Here is a 19840-nt window from a genome sequence, read left to right on the forward strand (position 1 = left end):
GCCGTGATTGACAGTTTAGAGCATCAGTTATTTTACCTTTCTGACTTAATCTTAAAAAAAAAAAACCTGGGCTGGAGCAGAGATAAGTCCTGGTTTTCCTTTTTACTGGGTTATATGGAAACTCAGGAGGCTAAGTGACATCTCCGAGGACACGCAGCGAACAGCAGTGCTGGGAAGAGAGCCAGTCCCGCAGCGAATGTGTGCATCTGGGAGCACTCATCAGCTCACTGCACTACACGACTCAGGGAGCCTGGCCTCGTACAGATACCGTGAATGGGCAGGCTGAGCGATTGTGCTGGCCTTGTGAAAAACAGTGGCAAGGAATCTTTCAAGAATACAAGCATAAAATGTAAGTCAAGAAGTTAATTTTACAAAAGCCAAAGAAATATATACACACAAAATAACTTTGAACAAAGTCTCTGTGAGGTTTCAAGATTAGAAAAGGATGTAAGAAGTACTAACCTGAACTTTCAGGTCACGTTTATGAGTTTTAAGAAGATGAACATGAGGCAGACATCCCCTGCTGGCCAGCTGCTCTTTCATTGATAAAAACCTCCCAAATCACCTCCAAAATCAGCAGAGTTCAGCCGCTGGCCCTTCCCACCTCTGCGCTTCAAGGAGCCCACATGAAACTCACTGCATCACTAACCCAAGTCACGCCCCACTTGGCCCCACTCTCTCTCCTTCCCTAAATCAGTATGTAATTCTGTATGTTTTCCAAGTAAAATACTATAAAAAGTGAAATATTTACTCTGAAAGGCTTTAACAGTATGATACACAATGGGATGGGTGAAGAAAAAATTTTAAAAATAAGATAAAAATATCAAGACAATAAATCAAAATTTTCTTAAATCCTCTCACTCCTTTAAGTACTGAATTAGGATTTGTGTCTCTCTTTTCCCATATCCCCGCTTTCAATGAAAGCGTTCTCCCTTTCCCCCCATCGTATTAAGTGCTTTCAGCAGAAGTCAGACTATCCTGAGTCGCTGGGCTGAGACCACAACTGGACCGCGGCTGGTGGCTCACGGAGGAAGGAGACCAGTACGCCACGACAGACGCGGCGCTACGACAAACCCCGGGTCCAACTTCGTGCACATCAGGAGGGCTTGGGGGATGCAGCTGAGCGTACGTCCGGGAGTCGTCTGACAGTGAAGGCTGGGCGTGACAGGGAGCAGGGCCAGGCTTATTCCCTCTGAACATCTATGACTCACAGATGCTCCAGTGCACAGCGGCTTACACTCTTAGAAATGGTTTACGATCACTGCATTAAAAATAATACAGCCATCCATATAGCCTGAAGTTGCTGGACCAGAGAAGCAAGGAGTATGACCTCATTTTTGGAATAACAATTATTTCATACCAATTTTTTACCAGGCTACGGTATTAATGTCAAATAGAAGAGGAGGAAAGGAGAGCACTAATTACATATACACACACATATATATGCTGATTATTATGTATATATAAATAATAAAATAATGTTTACTACTAAATGTGTATAATGACTTATATTACACTCTATGTACACATAAATATATACTATATATGCCTAATAGGCTTATTATTTTAGGGAGAGGAAAGATTATGAGCTCTCCTTACCTAAAAATCATTATCTAATGTATGTTTTTCAGGACACTCTAGTCAGTGTCCAGACTTAGTCAGAAGTTAGCTCAAAAGCACTCAGCATTACTAAAGATCAGTTAAATCTAAAAGTTAAATCTGTGCTTAGCTTATAAGCTGAACATAACCTGAATATAAAACCTTCACTGTTTTTTTGTAATTTACAGACTCAAAATCCAAACCATGACATTGAAAAGTGTTACTTAGGAACCCAAATTAAGACACTAATATAGTGTAATTTCAGTTACATTCTATCTACTCACTTAAATATTATTAAATATTCACTGAAAAAGACTGTCACATGCACACACAAGCATACACAACAACGTGTGAGGATCTCAGACTGTCAACTCTAGGTAAAAAGTGTGGACTGAAAGCTCGTGATGTTTTGAGATGCTCACACATCATCATTCTGTTCACCTTCAAGAGGCAGGGTTATAACAACGCGTCTACTCTCTCCACAGGACGGCTGAGAGGACGTTTTGAAACAGTCCTTATATAGACACAAGGTATTATTTTAGTTTCTATAAGTGGAGTTAATAAACTAACAAACATATACTATCCATATAAACCAATGTAAAAAAGGATTTGTTTAAAAATTAGTCCCTAATTTAAACTGTTTGTAAAATTAGCTTCCCACCACATGCATTCATCCTGCGACCAGGACACGCAGCACTTCATCTCTGAACACAGTTTGTTCTGAAAGAGCTCAGGATCCCTGGCTGACAGGAACGTCAGCTCTGCCTGTGGATGATAACGGATGCCCACAAATCCTGCCACACAGCAGGGGCCCTGGATGATCAGGTGACACGTCTGAATGAGTCAAAAGCTGAGTTGTTCTGATCCCGTGTCACTTCTGCTGCTTTGGCTCGATTACATACAACTACATACAAAACACAAATACTGGTTTTTCTTTGCCACGAACCAAAAGCATCATCCTACGGAGACGTGAGTGATGCAAACGGCACCTTGCAAAAGTGCAGAGAAGGAGAGCGGGGAGCTCTTACCTCACGGGGCTGTTGGAAGCATCCGGGTCGTGCGCGGCCACGGTGCCTATGATGTTCCCCACTTGGGTGGCTTCCGACACCTCCATGGGGTACAAGGGTGAGGAAAACACGGGGGGCTCGTCCACGTCTTCCACGATTATCTTCACGGTGGTCGTGTCGCTGAACGGTCCCAAGCTTAGAAAGCGAGGGTCGGCGTCTTTGTTGGCAGCTTCTATCCGTAGCGTGTAACTGGTTTTGGCTTCAAAATCCAAGTCCTGTAAAGAAAATTGTTTGGAAAATTAAATTGCCAATTAAAGAGCCAGCAAAGCAGAACCTTGTTTATGAATGTCAATAAGTGCAGTAGGGACTCAGCCATGAGAATGCATAAAAATAATAAATAACAATGCCAGTCAGACTCCTTGCTGCTTTCTGGCTCACAGACGATGGTAAGGACTTTTGAGCAAACTTAATCCACTCTGCTGCAGTCCATCGCGTGGGCAAACGCAGGCCTTTGGAATATGATTTGGAAGACAACTGATAGGATTTTAAAATATTTTCCATAAGGGACATTAAGGTGATATACTTCCATCATGTGATTTAACTGCATTATCCAGGGGTATACGTTTAAAAGGAAGAAAAATACAGCTTTCCATTGAACTTCTCATTTAAAAGGTCACTGTCAATGATTTCGGGGACTCCGTGACAATCCTAAACTTTCAGGTGCTCCAAAGGCAGCTGCAGCAGAAGAGGCGGCACATTGAGTTTGTACAGCCTGGAAACAGCTGATTCTTCTTGCGGAAACACCCGCGCCTTCTCCCTTCTGCATCCCGCCATCGGGGTACACTAGCTCTCTGTCTATATTCGATGCTTGGCAGTTAGATTTCAGAATCTGTATTCTGCAACTTTCCAACAGAATTAACATGCCATCACTTTTCTCAAAAACAGTGACCCAAGTCAAGCCATATGGTAACTTAAAGTTGTAAGGGCAGCTTAATGTTGTACTAGTGAGGCACCATCTGTGAAAAAAGAAAGAATTATATACCCAACACGTGGAAGCTGTGACAAGAACATGCTTCTCTTTCTGCAAGGGGCACAGAGTCCCAGCTTGTTGGGGCTTTCCATCTCAGTCTCACTGCTGAAAAACTGTCCCAAAATATTCGTTACATTTAATGATGTAAAAACAAAAATTCTAGAAAGTAAAGAAACTGACAGAAATACTATCAAATATAAAGCATAATTTACTTGTCATTTTCAAGTGTCATTTAATAATAAAGCAATAAGAAAAATGGGCTAAAATGTAATGTTGAGAACTGCAACCTAAATTCATCCAGCATGTGTATGGGCACACGTGTGTACACACATGGAAGTACGTGTACATTCCAACTCACCCCAGACGGATATGATGCTAATTAAAATAAAACACTGTAGTTGTATGAACGTGAACTATATATACATACAACATACTCTTATGTATATATATGTATGATATATATGACACATATATACTTAAAGTATAAAGCACAAATATATACATAAAATATAAAAATACACACTATGTGTGTGTGTGTGTGTGTATTTCCACACAAATAGTGCATGAAAAGATTCCAGAGCTCATGTCTGGTCAATTTTGTATATGAAAATATATAAACCAATACTCAAAACAGGTTCACAATATCGAGGCCAAAGAGCACTTACTGAAATCTTTATCTGCTTAGCATCTGTCTCATCCGTAGACTGTAAGCGCCAGACTATTCTGTTCAACACTAGCATTTGCAGTGCCTGCTCTGAATTTGGTTCTTTGAAAAGCCTCAATAAATTCTTGCTGAATTAGAAAAAAGCTAGAATGCAGGTATCTAACCTCAGGAGCCTGAAAACTGAACTATCCCTTTGCCCAGAGGCTCCAGATGGCTGAGGCAGAAGGTAGGGGCAGGAAAACAGCCAGTTAATTGTTCTTCTTGACTACAAAGAATTTCATGTAATTACTATGGGAAAATCAAGTTTTAATTCTTATCTGAGGTTTCACATGAAAATGCTGGAGCACGTGGTACCCAGTGCCTTCAAGAGCACCTCATTAACAAATTCAGTGACACTTTTATGAGGCCACTCTTTTTTGTCTATTATCTAAAAATGCGTCTAGCCCAATGGTTCTCAACCAAAGGTGAGATTTAGAACCACTCAGGGGGACTTCCTCACACATTCCTGGCCCCTTCCAAGAAGATTTCAATTCAACAGATCCAGCCTGAGTCACAAGCATATTTATTTTTAAAAGGCTCTTCAGGTAACCGTGATGCAAATCCTCTTGTAAGAAACTTGACCTCCTCATTGAAATTTTCTTGGGCCTATACATGTAACCCAATATTTCATTTGGATTCTGCTAAAAATAAAACATAGCATTTTTATTCATCTAAATGTATTTAGAGACTCTAAGCATACACAGAACTTGGATATAAACCTATTCATTTTGTTCTTAGATTACTTAAAAAACTGACAAATTATGAGAGAAATCTTATTTTTATCTATTATGTCTATGTAAGATAGACTATGTTTTTTAAAAATCCCATTTACCATCTCCTTTGCAATCAATTCAAAACCAAAACAACTTTTAAAATGTTCACTCAGCTTTACCAAAAGGGACAGCATGTCTTTCTGTCTTGAAGTCAAAGTTTGGCTGATGAAAGAATCATTTAACATTTTATGCACAAATGAATGCAATTATTTTATGGCAACTTGGATTTTTAAATGTGTCTAAAAGGCAACAACACGCAGGAAAGACATCTGGATGCCGCCAAGTCATAAAGAGACACGGGATTGCGCGTGATGATTGGTTGCAGAAAAGCTATTAGGAAAATAGAGCAATAAAAGAATTCACATGAAAGGCTATGAATCAAGATTCCAGACAGAAGGAACTGCCCCACAAAATGAGTTTCAGAGCAAATAAGAATAAGCCAGACTAGTTTTCAGGGAGGGGTGGGGTGTGCGGGACAAGACTGTGAAGCCAATTGAAGAAAAAGCTTTTGCAGTAAAATTTTCATTCCTGTGTCTCCTTACTGGTTTCTACATAAGCAATGTATTCCGTAACTATTAGATTTAATGAGCAAGGCTATACGTAGGGGAAAAAAGTTAAAATAACAACAGGGGAAAGACAAGGAGAAGGAGAGGGAAGGTGATTAAGGTAATGTTTAAGCAGATTCAACACTTGAAATGATGTATCGTCAGACTCGATATATTTGGAAATTTGACCAAAACCCTGTTCACAATGCAGCCCACAAGAGCAAGCCAGAACCTGAAATCAAATTCTAGTCACTCGGACCCAACTCGTGATGCAGTGGAGAAAGTTGCTTCTCCATCTGTCAAGTGACATCTATGTCAGAGACACTGAAAGAGACAGCAGCTTGTTTGACATTTTCTTTCCTAAACTATAAAACTAGCTGGTTGAATTTTATTGCCATCAAAGGATGATGAACTTTAGGATTAAAAAAGCAAGTATTACAACTAAGGCAGCGGCTGGCAACCTTCTCCTGTAAAGACCAGATAGAAAATAATTAGACTCTGCAGGCCCCATGTTCTCTGCCACATGTACGTAAACTAGTGTGACAATAACACATCATTTATAAGCACTGAAATTTGAATTCTCTATAAATTTCATGTATCATGCAACATCATCTTTCTTTCATTTTTTTTCCAATCGTTTAAAAATGTAAAACCATCCTCAGCTCCCGGGCTGTACAGAAACACACAGGCAGCTGTCTGCCAGTCCCTGGCCTAAGGAGCCCCAAATCATGGAGGCTTATCTTTGCAGACTCGAGGCTCACCCCTCTTCCTCCCACTCTTCTGACTACAATTAAAATTGTAATTGACTATACTTCAATTTAAAAAAGAATTAAAAAATAAAATCAAACAATGAACTATTCACCATAAACAGCGCACTTGGCACCTTCGTTTGCATCGCTCTTTCCTGTGACCCTGCCATTTCTCTTACGGAAATCTTCTGGAGACCAATTACCATCTTCTTTATGTGCAACCCCATCCCGCTTCCTTACCTAACTGATAAGAAAGCTTCTTTATATTTATACAGGGCTAACTTCACACAAAAAAACTTCACACACATCTTTAGCATGCATTTAAAAAGATGCAAGTTTGGTATTATTGAAACTAAATAGCAGTGAAAACCCTACATTTATGTATACTTGGGGCAGACACACTGTGTGAACCCCAGTTCCCTTTCTGCTATAACACACAGCCATTCTTCCAGTTCTAAGAGCAATCAGTGCCTCATTAGATTAAATGACATGATCACATTTAGGTACCTGCCTACCTCACCAACTGAATAGGATTGCTGTAAATTATTAACAAATTTAAAGCACCCAGAATAGTGATGGATACAGTGTAATCACTGTATAAGCATTTGCTGTTACTATTCTATTATTAGTGCCATTATTTCCTGCTAGATTATATATAAGCAGATCAAATGGGAAGTAAATACTGTGTCTTGTCTCTGTTTCCCCCATGACACCTAGGCCTCTGTCTTTGGCAAAGTCAGTTTATAATATCCATCTGTTGGATTAAGAATAAATTAATGATCATAAACAGTGGTGTCTCAACAGTTCCCCCCTGCCATTTTTAGGTTTCTCAGTAGTAAAACCTAAGTGAAAATACAATCTTGAATTCATTTAGTAAAATCACTGCACTGCATTTTTCTTTCTCTGTATAGCTTGGCTTCTGGTCAATAGCCAAATCTGCTCTCATTAAGCTCAATGACCTCCTTTTGGCCCTTGCCCTGATGGCGAGTTCAGGAACTGATCCCAGTTACATCCTTCTGGAAATTCTCCATTCTGTTCCCGTAACCACGGCATGGTGCCACCGGGGCTGGTTAGTGTGTGTGCGTGCGTGTGTATGTGTGCATGCACGCACACATGCCTGTCTACATACTTAGTGTCTCACGTTTAATGGTGATTTTGTACAAAAGCACAGAGACCATCGTCCATCATCTTTAAAAGCCTTTCTTTCTCTGGAGCTAGCAGATGTCTTCTGGATCAAAGCAGACTCTGCTGCTTTCAATATCCTCCCTACTTCTTGATCAAATCAATATAAACCATTTTTCCTAAGTAAACAGCTTCAGTGAGGCTGTACCAATGGAAAAACAGCCCTCAGTCACAACTTTCCCTTTATGATTATTTTACTGTCAGTAAATCTACTACCTAGAATCTGAGAAATCATCTACAGCCTTGGGAAAGATAAGTCAGCAAGAACAATTTGTATATTTCAATAGAGTAAGAGTTCAAAGGTTATTCCCTAAGAACTTTCCAAAAGCAAAACACGCCATTATTATGAACAGCACATTATGGCCTTTATTTTCTCCCTTCCCTGGGCTGTGCTCAGGAAGGCTTCAGTGTTTCCCTTGACTTGACAGACTTAAGACAGGCTTCCTCCTAACTGTACATGCCCCTGACCTCCCTTTTCTTACAGTCAACCTTCAACAGGAATCTCGCTCCAAGTTGTAAAACTACCTTCTATCCTGAGAATCCAAGAAAATTTCCTTTTCCTTTGGGTTAAGCAAACGCAGCACGATCTATACCTGCCCCCGCCCCCTCCAATTACACACACAGACACACAAATGCAGACAGTCCAGTGCTTAAAAATTCTTCAGGCCTTTTGTTCCCGAGTTGAGTTTAGACTGAATTTTGCAACATCCTTAAACTCTGTCTTACCTGTTTAACTTTGTCCAGTGAAAATTTTGCTTTGACAGTTGCAACTGATTTTATCAGCTAGGCGAAGCTTTGACTTGTCTTGAAGTCTCTGTGAATCACAAAACCTATACCTGGATTTGGGCAATGTTAGTATTATTATTTACAGAGAAGAAGGCAAGGGAAAGATCATTCCCAGTGCTTTTTTATATACAATGCCCCAAACTGATGCCCTCACAGAGGTTTTGGGGTCCAGGGAGAAAAGAGCTCTGGGAGTTTCGCCAGCTCTGTGGGTGTCCTCTACAAGGCACTGTCCCTTTAATATCTTACTTTGCTGGATTTTGAGATCTATGATAGAAGCCAAGTATATAACCTTACGTATCTCCAGTGTGCAACAAAAGCCTCGGATATAACAGAGATCCACTGATTGCTGAAGAAAGAAAGAAAAACAAAATCCATGGACAAACAAATTGTTTGAAGACTCGCAAAATAAGTAAAAGCAAATTTAGAACAAGCAGTCAAAAATTACTGGGTGTCTCCATGTCCATTTTATATTTTTATGAGTCATTATTTTAACTTCCAAAAAATCATACTTTAACACAGCTGCTTCTCCGGTGCCTGATATAAATAGTCACATTTTGCAAATAGATTATTTCCATTGCACACAAAGTATCTGGTGCTCTGTAGGTGAACTGGCACCCTGAGAAAGGTATTATGGATCATTGCAGAAACATTTAAACCTGAGACATTAAATTATGTCAAGATATTAGGAATAAGTAAGGCTGTAACTATCAGGAATTGTTACTACCTAGCGCCACGAGTGTCCTCTGATCTCCATGAGTCCTTACATTAACATTTTAACCTAGACATAAAGACCACTGAATAGGAAAAAAAAGCAATTCAAGCAGGTATCCTAAAATATCTCCATTTTGTAACAATTAAAAAAAAAATCTATGACCACCAACTAAATGCACAGATACTTCACATTGCTAGTTGCACTTGTGTACAAAGAGGTAGTACTATACAAACTGCCAAATGTATTTCCCATGAATGACGCACATTTATATAGTCCTTCCCACATGCAGGGTGTTGGTCTAAGCGTGTTACAGTGTCAGCGTCTTACCTGCTCACACTCACTGATTCTCAGAACAATCTCCAAGGTAATAGTAACATAACTTTCAACAGATCTTTTTGACAAATCTGGAAACTGAGTCAAGGAGAGGTTGAGTTTCTTGCTCACAATCACACCACTAGTCTAACTCCAGTATCTTTGTTAAAAAAAGAAAAATATATATCTATATCAGAATGAAGTATGACTCAGATAATCTAAAACAGAAAAGAGTAGTAGTTAATCCTAGGATGATGGCCAAGGAGAAAAGTTGAGATGAACCCTGTAAAACTGAAGCAGAAAAGCAGTGATATTGGTGAGATTCAAGACAGACAGAAATTGAGGGCTGTTATCACCAAGATGTCCACTGCCATCACATATTATTTTAACTTGAGCGTGGAACACCTCAATTAACCTACCCAGATTCTTATCCAGACTCAGCCAATGAACATCTTGCTTTCTCTTTCATGTTCTGTTGTCTGGATCAGCTTTTCCATTCACAGAAATATTCCACTTTGACTTCTGTATACATTTCTCACTACTGTGGTGAGGAACCAGCACAAACTGAGTGGCCTAAAAGCCATCCATTTATTCTCTTACAGTTTTGGAGGCAAGGGGTCTAACTCACGGTGTTGGCAGGGCTGCATTCCTTCTGGAGGCTTCAGGGGAGCATCATTCCAGCTTCCAGAGGCCACGTGTATTCTTGGCTCATAACTCTCCCTCCATCTTGACAGCGCATCCCTTCAGCTCAGACTCTGTTACTGCATCTCTTTTATCTGACACTGAATCTTCATGCGTCCCTCTGATGAGGATCCTTGCGATTACAATGAGCCCACTGAGATAATCCAGGATAATCTCAAGGCAAGTCTCTTACTTCAATCACATCTGCTCAGTTCCTTTTGCCATGTAAGGTAAAACAGTCCCAGGTTCCAGAAATTTGGACGTTGGTATCTTTGCGGGGGGCGCTGTTCTGTGTACCATGGACTCCTACTCTGAATTCAGGTAGGCTGTTCAGCGTTTATAAACAGAAAGCAGAAAACAAGCCTTGGGAATGACTATCTTCCTGCCCAGCTTCAAAAACCTGGTTCTCACTACTCTCAGATTGATTCCCCAAGGGCTGAGGTCCACGTTTCCTGGCACACGCTACTGACTGCACCAGGGACTTCTGCGAACGGGTCTCAGCCATTTTCAGGGAAGCTGAATTGGGATTATGACCCAAAGGCAGTTTAGTTTTAATTTTCTTGGGGACCTTTATCAAACAGTGGCAAGTATTAATTACTCTTGATCCAAACAATTACTTTGTGAGTAATCTGATAGCAGAGAGAAGATTATAGCAGAAGTCAGCTGACCTGAGAGTCACTCTTTCTTCTGCCATTTCCTATAATTGTTACCTAAAGGTTTTTAAGTTTCTCTGGAGCAGAGCTTGGACTTAAAATTTCTTTCTTATTCTTTCCCAGTGTCCACAATATTTTATAACTCCTCTCTTTTCATGTATTTCCCAACACAACTCATTTCTTGAATCTGGACCACCTAGTCTTGCTTTGATCAATATAATGTGGTGACAGTGATGCTGTGTCAATTCTGGGTATCAGCTTCAAGACACCAGACAGCTTGTGTTCTTGCCATTTATGGAACAAACACAGGTTAGCTTCTGGCTGACGGGAGGCACACTTCCAGCCCCCTCATCATCCCAGCAGATAGACAGCCACCTCTGTTGAGGCAGAACCACCAAACTCACCAGCAGCTGACCTCTGACACACCTGAGCCCACCTAAGACCACCAGAAAAATCACCTGGCTGAGACCTGACGAAACTGCTGACCGATGAAATCACAACCTAAAGAAGCACTGTTTCAAAGCACCAGCTTTGGGGTGATCTGTTAGGTAGCAGAAGACAGCGGATTCAGCCTTAAGAGAATTAAGAGTGAGTGATGTCACTTGACATGGGGTGTGCACATATCCAGGGAAAAATGAATGGCAATTGACTTGAAATGACCAAATGAATGAATGGGAGAGAGGTCAGATCCAGATATGGAAATTTCCCTGAACGCCAGGCGCCCGACTCATCATTCCCTTATTGCTTACGTCCTGTCTTTGCCATCTAGCAGATTCCAGGATCCATCGGTCCCCTCCACTGATAATACATGCAACTCCTTTTACTGATCTGAGTATCATTTCTTATTTGCTTTGTTGACCAGGTGTTTTTAAACTCTCTTAAAATACCTTATTCCTGAAAGAATACAACAAATTGCCTTTTCTGAATCCTCCTCTGCCCTGCCAACTTAAGTTGGTCAGTTTCACCAAGTAATGTCTAAAGCATTCGTTCCCTTATTTTATGTGTGTGCTTTATGATATTCTCAGTCATCCCTTTAACTTTAATTGCCCAACCTAAGTTAGTACTAAAAACCTCTTCTTTGAGCTACAAACCCTTACTCATGACCTTCTAGAAATATTTACCTAGATATCACAGATAACTCAAATGTAATATATTCCAAACCATTTTAATCACCTTCACACTCCAATTCTGAATGTACAGCACATTTTTCATCTAGCTACTCATACTAGAAGCATTAGTTTTGTGCTTAAATTCTCTAACTTTTCTTATATACTCAATAAACCCTCTCTTACCTATTTCTTAAATATCTCTTTCTTGGAATCCTACCCATTGAAACTAATCTAGGAAACAACATACCATGGAAAAAGACAGAAGTCAGGAAAATCATACATTATCTGTGACTGGTACTAAGCAAAAACAAAAAAAAATATCATGAAGGGCTCACTTGAAAATGTCTCTGACATACATATATTCTAAGAACACTGCTCTGATAACTGCCCAAATCAAAGAAAACAAACTACTCCTCAGGAACAGGGTCTTAGTCTCTCTGATCAAGACCATCACGTGTTGACATTAACAATACTATCAATTTTTTCAAAGACTGCCGATTTCTTACTTTCTTTTAAATCTAATCTTGACTATTTAAAAACAGGTAAGATTATGCCTTAATAAACAGACAACAGTCAACATACATGCACATGTGCATAATGATTAAAATGACGTTAGGATCTGCTTATGTACACACAGTAACAATGGGTTGAACAAACTGGAAAATGTAACCTGAGATTTCAGAAGTTCACTTGAGTTACTGTATTAATCTCATCACATCCAGCCTTTAAAACTGAAATTCAAAGCTTATGCTTTTTCACAGTCAGAGGAGACAAATATCTGTAATGCATTTTGCTGCATTTTGGAAAATGTGCCTTCACAGCAGTAGGATTAATTGAATAATATCTTTGAAAGAACACTGTAATGAGAAGAAGAAAAATAAACTGGAAATGTTGCTGGTTTCATTTGCCTCCTCTTCACATCAGCAGCATTTATGAAACACTGAAATAGACACTTGACTCTGGGAATTAGCCCCTCATTATTCCCAGCAGTAGACAAAAGACGCATCTCAATAGTAAGACCGCAAACCCAGAGCTCGGAAATCTGTGCAGCTGAGGGGGAGGCGGGAAGAACAGGACATCTTCTAACCCTTCCTCCCCCTCAGGGAATGGAGCCCAGCAATGTTAGCAACCCCTCCACAACGATGCTCTGTTATTTGATGATTTCGACTTCATTCAGCCCTTTTTAGGGTATGAATATGGAGAGATTATGAAGACAGGACAGCAGAATGGGTCTGAAGTAGCTTAAACACGTTCTTTGGCAGTATGATGACGTGAGCCCCGAACAAGCCATCCACGTGCCAGAGACCGGACGTGTACTTACCCTTCGTAGGAAATGCATTTTGAAAACGCTCATTTTTTTACTTTAACGTAACTCAATAGTAATGGATTTTATAGAGGCAGAATTTCATATTTAATCCCAGCTGAAGTCGTACACTGAAAACTGAAGTACATCAGAGGTAAGACCGCCGCATCTCAAAGGAAAAATAAAAGTCTGAAGTTCCTGCATTGTAAATGATGCAGAAATGTAAACAGCGAATTCTAGGTAGAAAGAAACAGTTTCGCTCATATGGGATAATGCTTATGTTTACACCTTGTGAATCTCGAAGCCCTATGTAACTTTATCCTACAAAGGTTATCAAATCTTTCATCAACAGCCACAGAAATAGATTGTACTTCACTTTCACTGTTTAACACTGTAGTTTTGTTATCAGTAAAAAAAATACTTCAGATATATAACCATGTCTATTCTTAATGTATAAAAAGAATAATTAAATTACTAAAAAATGTAATACTATAACAACACCTACTCAAATCTTTAGCCTTGTGAATTCTGCATATTTGGTCATGTTAATAAACCTTTTCTGTATACAACACTGGAGCAATAGTAGCAAAACTGAAGACAATCTTTTACAGTTCTGTACTTATTTTTCTTCTTCTAACGTGTTTTAGAAAAGGGTTGTTTTTCCAAATATATATATGTATCTGCATGACTGGGACATTGTGTTGTACACCAGAAATGGACACATTCTATCTGACTAGACTTCAGTGGAAAAAAAAAAAAAGATTGTTTTTCTGTTCTTCTCTCCCTGCTCCTAATTTCACCCTGTGCGAAGTACAGCATATGTAGATGTTTCAAAATATGATGATAATTTTCTCAAACTGGAGTAAATCTCATTATCACCATGATGGTGCATTGTTTATGAAAAAGCAATGGACTAAAGTTTGATTATACTATAGAGTAGAGAGAAGGTAAGTTCAGATGATTATCAAGCATGGTTCACAGGCACAAAATAACCTAATTCCAACAGAAATGACTGTCTAAATGGATATAGGAACTCTATTATCCAAATGTAAAGTAATGTTTTGAGACGTACAGAATCATCAGAACAAATACACTTATGTCCTTAACACACAAGCTCATCAACATCCCAGCAGCGCCTGGTTGTAAATGTTCTCCTAGAGTCAGGGTAGCTAGAAAACCTATCAACAAATGGTTCATTTTGATAGACCGCCCAGAGCACTCCACTGTTTATCTCAGTGAAAATTTATAAGTATTCTAAGAACAATGGAAAAAAAGGCTTCGTTTGTCTTCTTTCAGAATTTCTTGGTTTTAGTCAGAATGCTTTTTAGACTCACATTCAGAAATATATTCCAGGTTTCACAGATGATTCTACTATTTTCATGAAAAGAATACTAAATTGATGGCATTCATACATTTTTTCCTCACACTCCACTCACTCTGAGGGGGTCTCTGGAAATGTTTTACCTGCACTAGAATACAGCCCCCCATTTTATTGAAATCTTGATCAGCAGAACTGAAAATCAAAATCCTGTCCTGGAGGGACATACGCATGTCAGTCCTTGACAAAGAGGATCAGAAAATCTTAAGAACAGACAACCTTCATTCTAGAAAACCACTCCAAAGAGATTTTAGTTTGAAAATGGAAGCAAAGACATTCTTCTGAAACAGAGAAGTTGATACTGGTGGCTTCACAGTGGAAAGGCACTGAGACTTGGGAGGAAAGACTGCCTTTGTGATCAGCAGGCTACATTGCTTTAAGATGGAGGGTGGAGGGACGGACATTCCAGACACAACTCCTAGCGGGTTGAAGCTGCATGGCTGGGCTAAGGACCAGCGCTCATACCCCTGTTCTCATGAGCTCTAATGAAGTTGCTGATTTGTAACTGACTTTTGTAGCTCTCATTAATTCTAATAACTCTTCAATGAATTCTTTTAGAATTTGTAAGTCTATAACCCTCATTAATGAGCACTTTTACCACTTCCTTTCAATCTGTTGTATTGCTCTGCCTTAATCCCATAGCATGAGGTAGATTTTGTTCAAACTAGTTGGAATAATAAGAATAAAACAGTGTTGAGTTCTGAACAGCAATTTTTTAAAAAGGATAAATTTAAGAACTAAAACCCTAGAGCTCAGATCGTGAGCTTAGGAATAACGAGAGCAGTTTTGGAGTGAAGCAGTGATAACCAACCTCAGGGCGATGCCAAACAGAACAGGAAACAACAAACAAACATACATGTAAGACCTATTATGGACCAAGAAGGGGCAACTAGAAAAGACTTCAGGGCTTTAAACTTAATAATAAAAATGCTGTGTTATTTGACTGTGGCCAGGAAAGTAGTAACATTTTACACAAATGTTTAAATAAACACCATTATAATTCAGTGTTGTGAAAAGAAGTGAAATGTTTGGAATGAATTAGAATGATCACAAGATCCCAATAATAAGGATCCAAGAGAAATTAGAAAATGTAACTTTTCACTCTGTAGTGGATTTTATTGTAGCTACAAGTAAAATACCTTTTAATATTTATTATCTGTAGTCCATTCTTATTTGCAAAGCACTGTACCTATATGCTCCTCCTTGCTAACGGTGTCCTTGTGAAGGAGGCGTAAAGTCATGAAGGAGCCCTTGTCCCTTACACTGTCTCATTGGGGCCAACACACGCTTCCAGTAAAACTGGCCCGGCTCTGGCTCTCTGAGCGTAGCATGCTGTGCTGTCTCACATAGTGAAGCTCTGCACAGGTGGTTACCTCCGTGAGAAAGTCTCTCTTTCCCTGTCTACTTAGAGAAGAGTGTTATCCAGCCGCTACGCGACTCCTTCCGCGGGCCGTGTTCGTGTCTTTGAGAGGCTAGGTGGGGCCGAGCAGCTGGCGGGCAGCTGGAGCCTGAGCGCTCTCAGACGCTTCTACAGAGCCCTGGATGTTTACCCAAATCTTTGTGACCACAGCTAAGTCTATGAAAACAAAAACAAAACCCCACGATACTGCATCTTTACTAGACCAGCTCCCAACACTGAACAGAAACACACACGTGCACTCACACCCTTCCTTCAACAAGAGAAATAAATGGTCTCACAGAAAATTCTTCTTCCCCTGTTTACCTATTAAGAAAGGAAGAACAGGGGCAATTTTCCAGTTTTGAAAGATGAGTAAGAGTAAGCGGACGTGGGAGCAGAGCACAGGAGAGTCCCACAGGGAGAGGGGACGTCTGAAGAGCTCGAGGAAAATGTACGTTGCTTCTAGAAATTAAAAACATCTTAGTGCCTACTCTAGATATCTGAATAAAACCAGGAATAGTGGGGTATGCATCTGGCAAATATAAGATGAATGATTCTAGGGATCCAAAAATAGTTCTTTGATGTCCAGGTAAGGAATTGGAATGTGAGCCTTATTTGAGGTTTTTAAACAAAAGAACCCCTTGATTAATGCAAAACTAGTATTAAGGTACAGTGTAGTCACTGCACATAAAATGGGAATTACATTTTTAAAATAAATTAATAATATAACTGCTTAAAATGAAAAAGTTATGAATTAACAGTAGTTTTTCATCTAAAAACTAAATCTGTAATAGCATCAACAATTTTTTCAAGTGAATAAATTTCACTAGTCACTAAGCTGGAACTGCAAAGTAAATGCATCATTTCCACTATTTTTAATCAACTCATAGAGGGATTACGTTTATGTTTGTTTATTTAAACATCGGTAAGAACTCTGTGCTGGGTTGGTTAGGCACTGGAATACACTAGCAAATAATGCAAAATCATAATTTTTAAAAATGAGTTTGGGGTGGATGGAGCTTTAGAACTAAAAATTAGGCTGATGTATACCAGTTAGTCACTCCAATATCTATTATTTACTCAGAATTGTGTAGGGAAAGAAGGTAGGAAGAAAGAGTGAAGCAACATTTTCTAACACTAATGATTTTTAGCATAAAGAAAACCAGATTTTTATCTCCACTTATTTCTATGTAGATGTTACCAGCACATTATGAACACCATAAGTCTATTTAAGTTTTACCTTTTTCAAATAACAAGGTTTCAGCTATCTTGTCTTAATACACATACGTTCTATTATAATAATCATTAAAATTGCACAGAACTATACTGCTTATTCGTATGTGATCTGTTACTCTAGACTATTTCGCTTTCTGAATCTAATGGTTCTGCCCTAATATGGTAACTATATTCTTCACATGAGGATAAAACTTAAACATCAGATCAACTGTCCACATTAGTAAAGTTAGAGCAAACTAACCATCTTAAAAGGAATAAACTATCACTCACTTCTTAGTCTAAATTAATGTTTGTATAAACAGAGTGTTTTACTAGACTCAAAATGGTATATAAAACCAAGTTAGCATTCAACATCTGAGTTTTCAAGGCATTTTTTTAAGAAGCCCTGCGTTTAACCTAAATGTGCTTTTATGACCCTTGAAAGCTAGATGATGGATTTGGTTCTATACTTTGTAGAGTTCAAAATGGACTAGATTTTCTTTATTAAATATTAAATATTTTATCAGTTACTTTTGCCACAATAGTAAAACTGCAAAATTTCCCACCATCAGTGTTTCTCAAGTTTCTCCTGTACACTGTTTAGAGTGTGCTTGATTATCCAAAGACAATCACTGACACCATATGAGAAAACATAGGAGGAGAAACAATAAAAACTAGACAGTATTCTTATATTAGAAGCCACTGGAGAAAATAAAACTTACTTTTAGTTGTCAGGAATTTAAACTGAAAATAACACAATTTTGATCTCATATTTAGCATAAGAAATTATTAAAACATTTAGCTAACTTATGTAACAGATTGCTAAATCTTCAATTACCCATTACTGAGCGTTCATTAGGTACAAAACATCACTCACGTGGCTGTGCATGGGTTGGGGACCTCTAGGATCAAAAATGTTTAAATCTAAATGTTTAGAGGATTTGGAATGTTTTTGAATCTTAATTCATTAGACAGAGGACAATGCCTTTTTTTTTTTAACCCTGGAGAGAGCTTCAACAATACACTGAATTTAAGCCCAGTGACTGACATCTCTGTGACGTATTTCTGCGTTTAGACAAGATTTCTGTCTATGACAGTACTCAAAGTAGATTATACAGTGCTGTTAATGAAACATATTTGGGGTCACATAATATTTTTATGAATCAAGTAACACTGTAATTATAACAGTAACTAATGCATATTTATATTGTAAAATAGTAAAGATCCAGGAACAATTACTGTTAAAATTTTAACATTCTCTGCCATCTCATAGTCTATATAAATGCAATTTCCATAAAATTTGAAACAAAGGGTTTGTACTATTTTGGATACTGTTTTTCCCTATAAAATTGTATATAATTACTTCTCATATTAGTTACTATGTTAAGACAATGTCACCAGATCGTTTTGATGATGTACAAGATTCTACAACATTTAACGATTTTTTATTTTGTTGGACGTTTCATAATGTTTCTTTTTATTACTATACTAATAATACCTTCATGAAGTGTTGAGAAAATTAAGTAAGATGAACCCCTTAAATTACTCCAAATAAATCCTAGCAGATATTAATCACTACCTAGAACAGTAATAATAATTATTCATGTTATTTTTAAATCACTGGAAGTTATAATTTATTTTTACCTTGTAGATTTTTTTCATGAATTTTATGCTAGGAGATTAAATGCATTTTATTGTTTTCTTATAATTTTTCAAAACAATTCTCTAAAACATCTAGAAATAATACCAAGGAATTGAGTATAAAATTTTTTCTATTACTGAAATCAAATATTTCATATCAAATACACCTACATGTGTATTTTTATATTCAAGTATTTATGCTGTCTCATTATAATATATGTAAGATATGTATACATTCAATAAAATAATTTCAGTATATATTTAAAAATTCTTGAACATGTGCAGACTGATTTCAGATAAATCTTTGAGCAGCACTACGCCTTATTGCATTCCTTTTATTTTAAACAACAAAACAAAACATTTTACCAACAGTTGGCCTATACTAGTTATTAAAACTTTTTTTACACAGATTGTCACCCGCTGAGCTAAAACAGCAGCTGCCCACTGGAAATAATTGCAGAAATGTTTTGCCCATTGGCCTGAAATCAAACATATGTTTTCCTATAACCACCAAAACATAACTTTCTTTATTGATGTGTGTTAGTTATTGAGGAGTGTTAATTACAGTGTTACACACCTGGATCGTCAAACTGGCATAAACTCCCGGTATCTTGGGGGTGGAGGTTTCACACATGGTTTAATTTTTAGTGTTTCAAATACTTGAGAAAAATAAGACTATACGCTGGAATGATTCTTTTTGACGTATTTTTTTAAATTAACATTTGTCAAAAATCATGTCTGTACAGAGCAAGTGGAGAAACCAGCTCATTTTCCCCCATATCTAATCAATGTGGGGAGCTAATTTAAATATATCAAAGCACAGAAAACAAATTTATGGTTACTGGAGGGAGAGATAAATTTCGAGTTCGAGATTTGTAGATACTACCTACTATATATAAAATAGATAAACAACAAGATCCTAGTGTATTCAATACCTTGAAATGGCCTATAATAAAAAAGAATATGAAAAGGAATATATATATCTATTTATAACTGAATCACTATGCTGTACACCAGAAATTAACACATTGTAAATTGACTGTAGTTCAATAAGAACCATGTT

The 19840-nt window shown here is 38.1% G+C and overlaps 1 protein-coding gene across 13 annotated transcripts in view; it reads right to left on the reverse strand.

The window, feature by feature from the left end:
• The window catches only part of CDH7 (cadherin 7), a 286378-nt gene that overhangs the window by 27391 nt on the left and 239147 nt on the right, over nucleotides 1–19840 (reverse strand). For all 13 annotated transcript variants that reach the window (XM_072952079.1, XM_072952078.1, XM_072952086.1 and 10 more), the window contains one exon: nucleotides 2628–2881. In XM_072952079.1, the coding sequence (XP_072808180.1) occupies nucleotides 2628–2881 (254 nt within the window). The remainder of the gene's footprint in view (nucleotides 1–2627; nucleotides 2882–19840) is intronic.

This window comes from Vicugna pacos, chromosome 30 (genome assembly GCF_048564905.1).
Source record: "Vicugna pacos chromosome 30, VicPac4, whole genome shotgun sequence".
NCBI lineage: Eukaryota > Metazoa > Chordata > Mammalia > Artiodactyla > Camelidae > Vicugna > Vicugna pacos.